Genomic DNA, 14,205 nt, shown 5'->3' on the forward strand with positions numbered 1-14,205 from the left:
GAAAAGACCATGATGCTGGCAAAGATTGAGGGCAGGAGGAGAAGGGGACAACAGAGGATGAGATGGTTGGATGGCATCACTGGCTCAATGGACATAGGTTTGGGTGTACTCCAGCAGTTGGTGATAGACAGGGACGACTGGCGTGCTGCGGTTCATGGGGTTGCAGAGAGTCAGACATGACTGAGAGACTGAACTGAACTGAATATTATAATATATTCTTAAGATACATAAATTAAGGAATTTTGTAAAGGAGAATATAAATATGATAGAACTTTAAAAAGATATTCTGTCTCAGAATGGTAGAAATAAATGAAGCAGAGAGGAAAAAAGAAAAAAGAATTAAAAGAAATGAAGGCAACCTCAGAGACCTCTGGGACAATGTGAAATGCCCCAACATTTGAATCATAGGAGTCCCAGAAGAAGAAGACAAAAAGAAAGGCCATGAGAAAATACTCAAGGAGATAATAGTTGAAAACTTCCCTAAAATGGGGAAGGAAATAGTCACTGCTGTTGCTGCTGCTAAGTCACTTCAGTCGTGTCTGACTCTGTGCAACCCCACAGACGACAGTCCACCAGGCTCCCCCGTCCCTGGGATTCTCCAGGCAAGAATACTGGAGTGGGTTGCCATTTCCTTCTCCAATGCATGAAAGTGAAAAGTGAAAGTGAAGTCGCTCAGTTGTGTCCGACTTTCCAGACCCCATGGACTGCAGCCTACCAGGCTCCTCCGTCCATGGGAGTTTCCAGGCAAGAGTACTGGAGTGGGGTACCATTGCCTTCTCCGGGAAATAGTCACACAAGTCCAAGAAACCCAGAGAGTCCAAAACAGGATAAACCCAAGGTGAAACACCCCAAGACACATATTAATCAAATTAACAAAGATCAAACACAAAGAACAAATATTAAAAGCAGCAAGGGAAAAACAACAAATAACACACAAGGGGATTCCCATAAGGATAATAGCTGATCTTTCAATAGAAACTCTTCAGGCCAGAAGGGAATGGCAGGACATACTTAAAGTGATGAAAGAGAAAAACCTACAACCCAGATTGCTGTACCCAGCAAGGATCTCATTCAGATATGAAGGAGAATTCAAAAGCTTTACAGACAAGCAAAAGCTGAGAGAATTCAGTACCACCAAACCAGCTCTTCAACAAGTGCTAAAGGATCTTCTCTAGACAGGAAACACAGAAAGGGTATATAAACATGAACCCAAAACAACAAAGTAAATGCCAACGGGACTGTACTTATCAATAATTAACTGAAATGTAAATAGGTTGAATACCCCAACCAAAAGACAAAGACTGGCTGAATGGATACAAAAATAAGACCCCCTAAATATGCTGTCTACAAGAGACCCACCTCAAAACAAGGGACACATACAGACTGAAAGTGAAGGGCTGGTAAAGATATTTCACACAAATGGAGACCAAAAAAAAAGCAGGAGTACCAATACTCATATCAGATAAAATAGACTTTGAAATAAAGGCTGTGAAAAAAGACAGTGAAGTACACTACATAATGATCAAAGGATCAATCCGAGGAGAAGATATAACAATTATAAATATATATGCACCCAACATACGAGCACCGCAATATGTAAGGCAAATGCTAACTAGTATGAAAAGGGAAATTAACAATAACACAATAATAATGGGAGACTTTAATACCCCACTCACACCTATGGATAGATCAACTAAACAGAAATTAACCAGGAAACCACAAACTTTAAATGACACAATGGACCAGATAGACCTAATTGATATCTATAGGACATTTCACCCCAAAACAATTTCACCTTTTTCTCAAGTGCACACGGAACCTTCTCCAGGATAGATCACATCCTGGGCCATAAATCTAACCTTGGTAAATTCAAAAAAATTGAAATCATTCCAATCATCTTTTCTGACCACAATTCGGTAAGATTAGATCTCAATTACAGGAAAAAAAAAAAAAAACTATTAAAAATTTCAACATATGGAGGCTAAATAACACACTTCTGAATAACCAACAAATCATAGAAGAAATCAAAAAAGAAATCAAAATATGCATAGAAATGAATGAAAATGAAAACACAACCCAAAACCTATGGGACACTGTAAAAGCAGTGCTAAGGGGAAGGTTCATAGCAATACAGGCTTACCTCCAGAAACAAGAAAAAAGTCAAATAAATAACTCTACACCTAAAGCAACTAGAAAAGGAAGAAATGAAGAACCCCAGGGTTAGTAGAAGAAAAGAAATCTTAAAAATTAGGGCAGAAATAAATGCAAAAGAAACAAAAGAGACCATAGCAAAAATCAACAAAGCTAAAAGCTGGTTCTTTGAGAAGATAAATAAAATTGACAAACCATTAGCCCGACTCATCAAGAAACAAAGGGAGAAGAATCAAATCAACAAAATTAGAAATGAAATTGGAGAAGTCACAACAGACAACACAGAAATACAAAGGATCATAAGAGATTACTATCAGAATCTATATGCCAATAAAATGGACAACTTGGAAGAAATGGACAGATTCTTAGAAAAGTATAACTTTCCAAAACTGAACCAGGAAGAAATAGAAGATCTTAACAGACCCATCACAAGCACAGAAATCGAAACTGTAATCAGAAATCTTCCAGCAAACAAAAGCCCAGGACCAGATGGCTTCACAGCTGAATTCTACCAAAAATTTAGAGAAGAGCTAACACCTATCTTACTCAAACTCTTCCAGAAAATTGCAGAAGAAGGTAAACTTCCAAACTCATTCTATGAGGCCACCATCACCCTGATACTAAAAACCAGACAAAGATGCCACAAAAAAAGGAAACTACAGGCCAATATCACTGATGAACATAGATGCAAAAATCCTTAACAAAATTCTAGCAAACAGAACCCAACAACATATTAAAAAGATCATACATCATGACCAAGTGGGCTTTATCCCGGGAAAGCGAGGATTCTTTAATATCCGCAAATCAACAATGTAATACACCACATTGACAAATTGAAAGATAAAAACCATATGATTATCTCAATAGATGCAGAGAAAGCCTTTGACAAAATTCAACATACGTTTATGATAAAAAGTCTCCAGAAAGCAGGACTAGAAGGAACATACCCCAACATAATAAAAGCTATCTATGACAAACCCACAGCAAACATTATCTTCAATGGTGAAAAATTGAAAGAATTTCCCCTAAAGTCAGGAACAAGGCAAGGGTGCCCACTCTCACTACTACTATTCAACATAGTTTTGAAAGTTTTAGCCACAGCAATCAGAGCAGAAAAAGAAATAAAAGGAATCCAAATTGGAAAAGAAGAAGTAAAACTCTCACTGTTTGCAGATGACATGATCCTCTACATAGAAAACCCTAAAGACTCCACCAGAAAATTACTAGAGCTAATCAATGAATATAGTAAAGTTGCAGGATATAAAAATAACACACAGAAATCCCCTGCATATACACTAACAATGAGAAAACAGAAAGAGAAATTAAGGAAACAATTCCATTCACCACTGCAACAAAAAGAATAAAATACTAAGGAATATATCTTCCTAAAGAAACAAAAGACCTTTATATAGAAAACTATAAAACACTGATGAAAGAAATCAAGGAGGACACAAATAGATGGAGAAATATACCATGTTCATGGATTGGAAGAATCAATACAGTGAAAATGAGTATACTACCCAAAGCAATCTATAGATTCAATGCAATCCCTATCAAGCTACCAAGGGTATTATTCACAGAACTAGAACAAATAATTTCACAATTTGTATGGAAATACAAAAAACCTCAAATACCCAAAGCAATCTTGAGAAAGAAAAATGGAACAGGAGGAATCAACCTGCCTGACTTCAGGCTATACTACAAAGCCACAGTCAGCAAGACAGTCTGGTAATGACACAAAGACAGAAATATAGTTCAATGGAACAAAATAGAAAGCCCAGAGATAAATCCACACACCTATGGACACCTTATCTTTGACAAAGGAGGCAAGAATATACAAGGGAGAAAACAATCTCTTCAACAAGTGGTGCTGGGAAAACTGGTCAACCACTTGTAAAAGAATGAAACTAGAACACTTTCTAACACCATACACAAAAATAAACTCAAAATGGATTAAAGATCTAAATGTAAGACCAGAAACTATAAAACTCCTAGAGGAAAACATAGGCAAAACACTCTCCGACATAAATCACAGCAGGATCCTCTATGACCCACCTCCCAGAGTAATGGAAATAAAAGCAAAAATAAACAAATGGGACCTAATTAAACTTAAAAGCTTTTGCACAATGAAAAAAACTATAAGCAAAGTGAAAAGACAGCCTTCAGAATGGGAGAAAATAATAGCAAATGAAGCAACTGACAAAGAATTAATCTCAAAAATATACAAGCAACTCCTGCAGCTCAATTCCAGAAAAATAAACAACCCAATCAAAAAATGGGCCAAAGAACTAAACAGACATTTCTCCAAAGAAGACATACAGATGGCTAACAAACACATGAAAAGATGCTCAACATCACTCATTATCAGAGAATGCAAATCAAAACCACAATGAGGTACCATCTCACTCTGGTCAGAATGGCTGCTATCCAAAAATCTACAGACAATAAATGCTGGAGAGGGTGTGGAGAAAAGGGAACCCTCTTACTCTGTAGGTGGGAATGCAAACTAGTACAGCCACTGTGGAGAACAATGTGGAGATGCCTTAAAAAACTGGAAATAGAACTGCCATATGACCCAGCAATCCCACTGCTGGGCATACACACCAAGGAAACCAGAATTGAAAGAGACACATGTACCCCAATGTTCATTGCAGCACTGTTTATAATAGCCAGGACATGGAAGCAACCTAGATATCCATCAGCAGATGAATGGATAAGAAAGCTGTGGTACATATACACAGTGGAATATTACTCAGCCATTAAAAAGAATACATTTGAATCCGTTCTAATGAGGTGGATGAAACTGGAGCCTATAATACAGAGTGAAGTAAGCCAGAAAGAAAAACACCAATACTGTATACTAATGCATATATATGGAATTTAGAAAGATGGTAATGATAACCCTATATGCAAAACAACAAAAGAGACACAGATGTATAGAACAGTCTTTTGGACTCTGTGAGAGAAGGCGAGGGTGGGATGATTTGAGAGAATAGCATTGAAACATGTATATTATCATATATGAAACAGATCACCAGTCCAGGTTCGATGCATGAGACAGGGTGCTCAGGGCTCGTGCACTGGGATGACCCAGAGAGATGGGATGAGGAGGGATGTGGGAGGGGGGTTCAGGATGGGGAACACATGTAAACCCATGGCTGATTCATATCAATGTATGGCAAAAACCACTACAATATTGTAAAGTAATTAGCCTCCAACTAAAACAAATAAATTAAAAAAAAAGATATTCTATCTCATTAAAAACAATGATATGTTTTTGTCCTGTGATACAATGGAATATTTTTATACTTTCTTGTTTCCTTTTTCATCAATATTTCTCTGAACTGCCTGAAACTTTATGATATCTATTCTTTTACATAATGGTAAAACTGAATATAGCCAAACATAAAATTACTTTTGACTTGCAGCTCTGTTCCTCTGCCTGCATAGTACTAATTCTTGCTATTGTTGGTACAAAATGAGTGTTTGAGCAAAGAAGAGTTAGGATTTTTAATTATTAGTGCAGCAGGTTTTTAAAATTGTAGGAATTTACTTCCAGTTCTCCCAAATGTCTACCAATTTTGTATATACAGACTTACTTTGGTAAATCAACTGTTTGTCAGTCAGGTCCTTTGCATCTGTAAATTCAATTCAGTTCAGTCGCTCAGTTGTGTCCGACTCTGCAACCCCATGGACTGCAGCATGCACACCAGGCTTCCCTGTTCATCACCAACTCCCAGAGCTTACTCAAGCTCATGTCCATAGAGTCCGTGATGCCATCCAACCGTCTCATTCTCTGTCATCCCCTTCTCCTCCTTCCTTCAATCTTTCCCAGAATCAGGGTCTTTTCCAGTGAGTTGGTTCTTCGAATCAGGTGGCCAAAGTACTGGAGTTTCAGCTTCAGCATCATTCCTTCCAATGAATATTCAGGACTGATTTCCTTTGTGATGGACTGATTGGATCTCCGTGCAGTCTAAGGGACTCTCAAGAGTCTTCTCCAACACCACAGTTCAAAAGTATCAATTCTTTGGTGCTCAGCTTTCTTTATAGTCCAACTCTCACATCCGTGCTGCTGCTGCTGCTGCGGCTAAGTCGCTTCAGTCGTGTCCGACTCTGTGCAGCCCCACAGACGGCAGCCCACCAGGCTCCCCCGTCCCTGGGATTCTCCAGGCAAGAACACTGGAGTGGGTTGCCATTTCCTTCTCCAATACATGAAAGTGAAAAGTGAAAGTGAAGTCGCTCAGTCGTGTCCGACTCTTAGCGACCCATGGACTGCAGCCTACCAGGCTCCTCTGTCCATGGGATTTGCCAGGCAAGAGTACTGGAATGGGTTGCCATTGCCCTCCCCCTCACATCCATACATGTAAATTAACCATCTCCATATCTAAAATGCCCATTGTTCTTAAAACACTCTGAAGCACATTGTATGTCATCAAAAGTTAGATCTCTCTTCCGCAGGGAAAATGGTTTTAAAGCATAGAAGTAATTTGAACTTGTGAAGTTGAAGTTAGATTCCAAATGAATTTACAGTTTAGTGAAGAAATTCAGAAAATTCTGTTTAATTTGGTTATGTTTTCTTTTTTAAAAAAATATTTTTGGCTGAGGTAGGTCTTCAGGATTTTCTCTAGTTGTGGCAGGCCGCAGGCTACTCTCTAGTTGTGGCGCACAGGCTTCTCATTGCGGTGGCTTCTCTTGTTGCAGAGCACGGGCCCTATGACACATGAGCTTGAGTAGTTGTCTCACAGGGCTCTAGAGCACAGGCTCAGTAGTTGTGGCACATGGGCTCAGTTGCTGCACAGCACGTGGGATCTTCCCAAATCAGGGACTGAATCAGTGTCTTCTGCATTGGCAGGCAGATTCTTTACCACTGAGGCCCTGCTTTTTCCTAAGGATTTTTTTTTTTTTTTAATGTCTGAAACAGTCTTATTTCTAACAAATTGGTTTTTTATTTATTGAAGTTTTGTCACAACATGCATATAATATTGAATAATTCAGGTTCAGTTGGTTCATCCTTTTCTAGACTCCTTTGGGCCTCTTCAATGATTATTAGACAGTTTTGGATAACCAGCATGTTAATTTGTTTCACTGTAATTCTTCTCTATCGTATAAATTTACATATTTGGGGGGTAGTCAATACATATACTGGAGAAGGCAATGGCACCCCACTCCAGTACTCTTGCCTAGAAAATCCCATGGACAGAGGAACTTGGTAAGCTGCAATCCATGGGGTCTCTAAGAGTTGGACATGACTGAGCTACTTCACTTTCACTTTTCACTTTCATGCATTGGAGAAGGAAATGGCAACCCACTCCAGTGTTCTTGCCTGGAGAATCCCAGGGATGGGGGAGCCTGGTGGGCTGCCATCTATGGGATCACACAGAGTCAGACACGACTGAATCGACTTAGCAGCAGCAGCAGCAGCAATACATATATATTTGATATATGTATTCAAAATACACATATTCTCAAGTTTCCATATTGGCACAGGTCTGTTTTGGAGCTTTCTATCCTGTTCAGTTGGTATCTTTGTCTATCCCTACACCAATAACAAATCTTAATAACTGTAGTAGTATAATAAGTCATAGTACATTACAGGTCAAGTCACCTCCACTTTGTTTTTCTTCATTAAAATTGCCTTGGATCTTCTTGGACCTTTTTGTTTAATATTTTTTATAATTACTCCTTCGGCTCCTATGAAGCAAACCTCTTAAGATTTTGATTGAAATTATATTGAATTGATGAGATTAAGTTTTTGGAGAATAGACATCTCTATTACATTGAGGCTTCCTCTTAATGAGATATAGTATATCTCTCCATTATTTAGGTCATCTTTGATTCCTTTCAATGATGTTTTGTCATTTTTTTCATGAAATGTTTATATATCTTTTGTAAATTTAATTCTAGTTGTATTATTTTTTGTTGCTATAAGTTTAAAAAAAGCTTTTACATTTACTGTTTCTCATGCATAGAAATGAAATTGATTTATATAAATTCCTATTTAGAATTTTGCAGGATGATTTTATTAATTCTAGTAATTTGTCTCCAGATTTTCTTGGACTTTCTATAGACAATCATATTTCCAGTGATTTAATGACATTTTTGTTTCTCCATTTTTAGTCTTTTGGTTTGTTCTTTACTGTGCTTGACAGGAGCTCTAATACACTGCTGAAGATAAATGGTGATAGGAAGCAGCATTGTCTCATTCCTGATTTTGTAGGGAATCACTGTAATGTTTTACTGTGAAATATGATGCTTGCTCTAGGTTTTTGGTAGATATCCTTTTATAAATTCTTTATCAGATGATTTCTCCATATATATTCAAATGAACATACCCTTTAATATAGTTATATAGTGAGTTACATCAATAGATATTCTAAAGTTAACCTATATTTACATTTCTGAAATAAACCCAACTCGACCATAATTTATACAGAACTGAATTAATTTCTTAATATTTTGATTAGAATTTGTGAATCTATTTATGTAAATGAGCATCTGTACTTTTCCTATCTTGTACTGTTGTCTATTTTTTGGTATCATGGTTAAACTAACTCTGATTTTTTTTTTGCCTTTTTTCCAGTTTGCCCTTTTTTGGATTTTTAAACTACTTTAGTTTTTGTCTACTATTTAGAAGTTAGGTACTTTACTTCATTCAGTGGCTGTCCTTAAATTTTAATCTACATAATAAACTTAATAATACTAATCTCTTAAACAACACAAGGACTTTAAAATCCCTTTTAACTACTTAACTGTATTCATTACTTTACCATTTTACTTTTTTACATGGTTCTTTTTTTTAGTGTTCTATTTCAGTCTTATTTAATCTGCAAATTATTAGTTGTTTATAGACAATGACTGTTTACCATTTACATATTTATCATTTTTTGTTTATCCTGCCTTTTTGCAGCCTAGATGTGTTTTCCACCTCCTCCCTGAATTGTATCCTTTAAATATTAAATTCCTTAATGAAAGTTTATCTACTGTTGGTAAATTCCATTCTTGGTGGTCTGAGAGTGTCTTTATGCAAAAATTATGGCAAAATAAAAGTTTGGCTAATTATGGAATTCTAGGTTAATAGTTCATTTTTCTCAGCCCTTTGAAAATATTACACTAATGCCTTCAGGCTTCAGGATTAGTTTTCTATTACTGCCATAACAAATTAGCACAACTTCAGGGATTTAAAAGAGCACAACTATACTGCTTCATAGTTCTATAGGTCAGAAGTCATGTGTAGGACTCACTGGGCTAAAATCAAATGTTAGCAGGCTTCACTCCTTTCTGGAAGCTTTTGAGTCCATTTCCTTGTTCACTCCAGGTACTGACAGAATTCAGTTCCATGCAGTTAAAGGATTAAGAGCTCAGTTTCCTTGCTGGTTGTCAGTTAGAGGCCACCCTTAGCTCCTAGAAGCCTCTCACTGGTCCTTGCACATGGTCCCCTACATCTCTGAACAAGCACAGGGCATCAAACTCTTCTCATGCTGCCATCACTTAGGTGATTAGATTAGGCCCAGCTGGAGAATCCTGGGAACTTTTCCCATCTGAAGGGTAACTTTAATCACATCTGCAAAATGACTTTTGCCATGTAAGGTAATAAATTCACAGATTCAGGAGGTTAAGGTGTGGACATGTTTGCAAGGGCAGAGGGAGGATGTTATACTGCCTACAATAAGAAATATGTTGTCGGTCTAATTGTCGTTCGTTTGTAGGTGACTTGAATGACTGTCCTCTCTGCCTGCTTTTAAGTTCAGCTTTTTGGTGGCCTACAGTTTCAATATGTTTCTTGGTATGAATTTTGTTTTTTTCCTTATCCTTGTGAACACTGCCTGTTCTCCATCATGTTTTGAAATCTCTGTTAAACATAAGCTCGATCTTTCAGATCAGTCCTCTCACCCTTGGCTCTGTATCACAGCCTCATGCATAGACCTGTGAACACATCAGCCCTCATGTCTAAGCTCCATTCCTGAAAACAGTCACCCCATGACCATTCTTGATGTAGGCTGTGGAACAGTCCACCCTTGGAAGGAAATACCTGAGAAAGAGGCCCAATCAGGCCCTGGAAACAGACTTTAAATATTTAGCCAGGAAATTAGAATTTCCAGGTACCTAGTAGGTGGCTTAGAAGTGAGGTGTGCAGGTCCCAAATGGATACATTCTCTTGACCCCATGTATTCCTCACCTTGTGGAGATAGGCATGGCCAGGTGGAGGTCAGAGTGAAATCCTCTCAAACTGGAAGTCCATGGTGGGATGCCTCTTGCCCCAAATTCAAGGACAGTACCATATGAGATGATAGATATGCTTCTTTCAAGATGAAGAATGCTGGTTAATGTAGATGAGGAAGAAGAAGTATTCTAGATAAGAGGTTGAGGATAGGAGGGTCAGGAAAGTCTGGAAGTGTAGAGAAATATTGATCTCAGAATAGGAAAGAGACACCTGCTGAGATTAGCTGGCTACTACATGGCAGAAATCTGAAGTCAAGTATGAGCGCAGTCAGTAGATTCAGGCTTTTTAAGAACTCTGCACAAGATACTCTTCCGACTCTGCTCCCAGTGTGCTCTATCCTTAATTTACCTAACTTAAAAATTCTTCAGGTCTCAACTTAAGTTTCATTTTCTTTCAGAAGGACTTCCTCCCAACCCCAGATTCATATATCCCTCTCCTCCTCAAATTTTTCCAAAGAATTTGTAATTCCTCTTTGTTATACCAAGTCACACTTGTTAAGCTGTCCATAGCTGCCTTTATGATTATTTAGGTTGGAAGCTTTAGGAAGACATTTGTCTTGTCCAGCACCTGGAAAGTGAAACACATCTAGTGACCAAGATTTATTGGATGAATTAATAATTTTGCCTCATGGTGCTTGCATGGCATTGGTTGAAAAAGCTCTACTGATCCAAAAAGGGGATCAGTAGAATATCAGCCTTCTGGTATCCTTCCACTCCAAATAATTTCATTTTACACATAATTTTCAGAGCCAGTTACTTTAATAAAGGTGTTTATTTTGATATCCAAAGCACTTTGTAAGATTTTCTGGAAAATCTGAAATCATCTTGCTGTCTTAATATGTTACACTATTATCATTTTACAAAATAAAAGGATTTGGATTATATACTGGAAAATGTCTTCATTACATATAAAGCATATTTGCTGTTACCTACAGTAAAGAAGATGAAAAGACAACTTGAAGGAGAGGGAATAGTCCTGAAAGTGTTTTAGTTGGTATCTATCCACCCCAACCCCAAGAGACAGAGACAAAGATGAAGGCACTAAGATGCTGGTTTGTAGCTGAGCCTTCAATCACCCAGTCAGCCCATAAAGACAACCCATTTGACATATTCAAACCATTCTTTGAGTCACCGATGGTTATTATTTGATTAGTTCCTCCAAAGCAAGGTCATGTTTGTTGTTAAAATAATGTAGAGGTTAATCAACAGAGCTGCCACTTGAGAATATCCCGTAAGACTGCTGTGGAGAGAGCATCATTTGTCCTGAGTAACCCTGTACATGATCCTGGATGCAAGTCCACAAATACTGGGGCACAGCCTGTGTGTTACTAAAAATGACAAAGGTTTCAGGGCTGGAAACATTGTCAACCACACTGTCATAGCTATCTATGGCTCCAGGATGCAATGGTGGGGGAACAATATTTAACTGACTACCCTGGCAGAAGAAGCCTGTGAGTACTTCAGCTTCAAACACACAGATCAGCTTATCTGTGGCAGATGTTTTCTTGATCCTGTGTGCTATGTTTTTGAGGTTCTTGGTGAAGTATATTCCAGCTCCATATTTTTGGTCTGATAAGAGAAAAAATATTTAAAGATTATTATGATCTGACAAACTGTATTGCCTATTTGGGTACTAATATGTATTCACTCCCTAGTCCTCCAAATACTCACCAGTTCCTGATCTCAAGTCCCTGTGTCTGAAGCAAAGACACCCAAAGTTTTGTTCAGTGGTGGCAAATTATCACTAATAGGGCTTCTCCCCTGGCTCATTGATAAAGAATCCTCCTGCCAGTGCAGGAGATATGGGTTTGACCCCTGATCAGGGAAGATCCCCACATGCCACAGAGCAACTAAGCCTGTGTGTCACAACTGTGAGCCTATGCTCTGGAGCTGGGAGCCGCAAATACTGAAGCCCACACACCCTAGAGCCTGTGCTCCTGAGAAGCCACCGTGATGAGAAGCCTGCGCACTGCAACTAGAGAATAGCCCCTGCTTGCTGCAACTAGAGAAAAGCCTGTGCAGCAGCAAAGACCCAGGGCAGCTTTCCTGGTATCCCTGAAATCATGCCATGTAATCATTCACCTGCCCCATTAGTTCTGGCCCTCGAGACACACCCACAGTGAGGAACAGAAACATCTCTAGATCTGCAGCTTGCAGTCACTTTACTGTGTATGAGCAAGTGTCCTAGAGTTTGGATACAATGCCAGGGGCTAAAACCCTGCCTGTCTGTTAGAGAAGATGGCTGAATATTAGAGAAAAAAAAATATCAGGTTTACTGGGCCTCAGACACAGTCAGAGCCTGACCCCATCACATCCCAACCCCACAGCTTGACTTCCGACCAAGCCCTGAGGCAGTTACTGAATGAACTGGCGCTGAAGCTGAAGCTCCAATACTTTGGCTATCGATTGCGAAGAGCCAACTCATTGGAAAAGACCCTGATGATGGGAAACATTAAAGGCAAAAGGAGAAAGGGGCAGGAAAGGATGAGATGGTTAGATAGCATCACTGACTCAGTGGACATGAATTTGAGCAAACCCTGGAGATAGTGGAGGACAGGGAATCCTGGCATGCTGCAGTCCATGGGGTTGCAAAGAGTCGGACATGACTGAGCAACTGAACAACAACAAGCGTGGTTTATCTAGCAGAGGACACTTCTTTCAGGCACCTGCAGTTAAGCATTCTCACCAGACACATAGGCACAAGTCACATTATGAGTAGTATCTCCCCACTGAATCTACTGTCTGATTTGCCTCAAGGTAGTGGCTGTTAAGCTAAAGGCTAGGGAGACGAGCACAGAGGCCAGTAGGTAAAAGACTGGTATCTTGAGGCTTAAAGACTAGATGGAGGCAGGATCTTTGGCTGGATTAAAAAGAACAAACTTGGCCAGAAACAAACAGGCCTCATGCTGCTTAGTTTTTAAAGGAGCTGTATGGCTGAAAAAAAAACCCTACAAGTCCAGCTATCAGTAGCCTGGGAGCATTCTAGACCCCTGGGGCAAGCCCTGGTAAGCAGTGCACCTAGAAGTGACCAAAGGCAGCATACAAAATGAAGATTTCCCCGGAGTGCAAACAAGGGTCTTACTTCACTCCCCGAATAGAATTCTTACTATTCCAGTTCAGCAGCATGTGGTTAGTGGTACAGACCAGTGACTTGTGTGTTTTCCTTCTTCCCTTTAGAAATGGGGAGTTCTTATCGCAATTTTCCTGCTCGCTCTCACATCATTATACAATGAGTGTATTAGGACAATTGCTTTGCCTCTAAGCTTTAAGAGAAGACTGCCTGAACTTGAGACTGAGGAAACAAGATGAGTGTCTGGGACTGTCTTCCTTGGGAGAATGGTGTGTGTCTTAGCTGTTTGGAGAAGAAATATATATAGATATTGGGTAGGCAACTAGCAGTACCTGTCACAGAACTGAAAAGAAGGTACTTGCTGGATTTGGAAAATAGGAGGATCTTGATGTTTTTAGAGTAGTTTAAGTTAAAATAGAAGGAGCAGTGGTGGAGTGCAGAAAAGCCAGTTACAATGGGTTTAGAAGCAAATGGGAGTCATGAATTTTTAAGACTTTGCCAATGAAAGGACCATACTGATTATCACTTTCCTGGTTATACTCAAAAACTTCTTGGTGGGGATTCATTTATCAGTTTGTATTCCTAGGTGAAAAATTGTTCATATTCAATTTTTACCCTAGGTATTGCTTATGTTTTCTGTGGGGCAAAGAGAAGATGATTCCCAGACCCTATGCTTTCCAGAAATCAAGACTTGGAGTAGGCTCTACAACAAGGATCATGCTACATATTTGAAAGGTAAAGATCAAGAGCTACATCTTTAATAG

At 38.9% G+C, this 14,205-nt stretch overlaps 1 protein-coding gene across 5 annotated transcripts in view; it reads right to left on the reverse strand.

The window, feature by feature from the left end:
* Window positions 1–11,124: 11,124 nt before the first annotated feature.
* Window positions 11,125–14,205, reverse strand: part of PARP9 (poly(ADP-ribose) polymerase family member 9) — a 29,841-nt gene continuing 26,760 nt past the window's right edge. For 3 of the 5 annotated variants that reach the window (XM_027534778.1, XM_027534894.1, XM_027534713.1), the window contains one exon: window positions 11,546–11,940. In XM_027534778.1, the coding sequence (XP_027390579.1) occupies window positions 11,570–11,940 (371 nt within the window). In that variant the 3' untranslated portion in view covers window positions 11,546–11,569. Of the gene's footprint in view, window positions 11,941–14,205 lie in introns of all 5 variants that reach the window. The other 2 variants (XM_027534828.1, XM_027534630.1) reach the window with 1 other exon arrangement.

This window comes from Bos indicus x Bos taurus, chromosome 1 (genome assembly GCF_003369695.1).
Source record: "Bos indicus x Bos taurus breed Angus x Brahman F1 hybrid chromosome 1, Bos_hybrid_MaternalHap_v2.0, whole genome shotgun sequence".
NCBI classification, from domain to species: domain Eukaryota; kingdom Metazoa; phylum Chordata; class Mammalia; order Artiodactyla; family Bovidae; genus Bos; species Bos indicus x Bos taurus.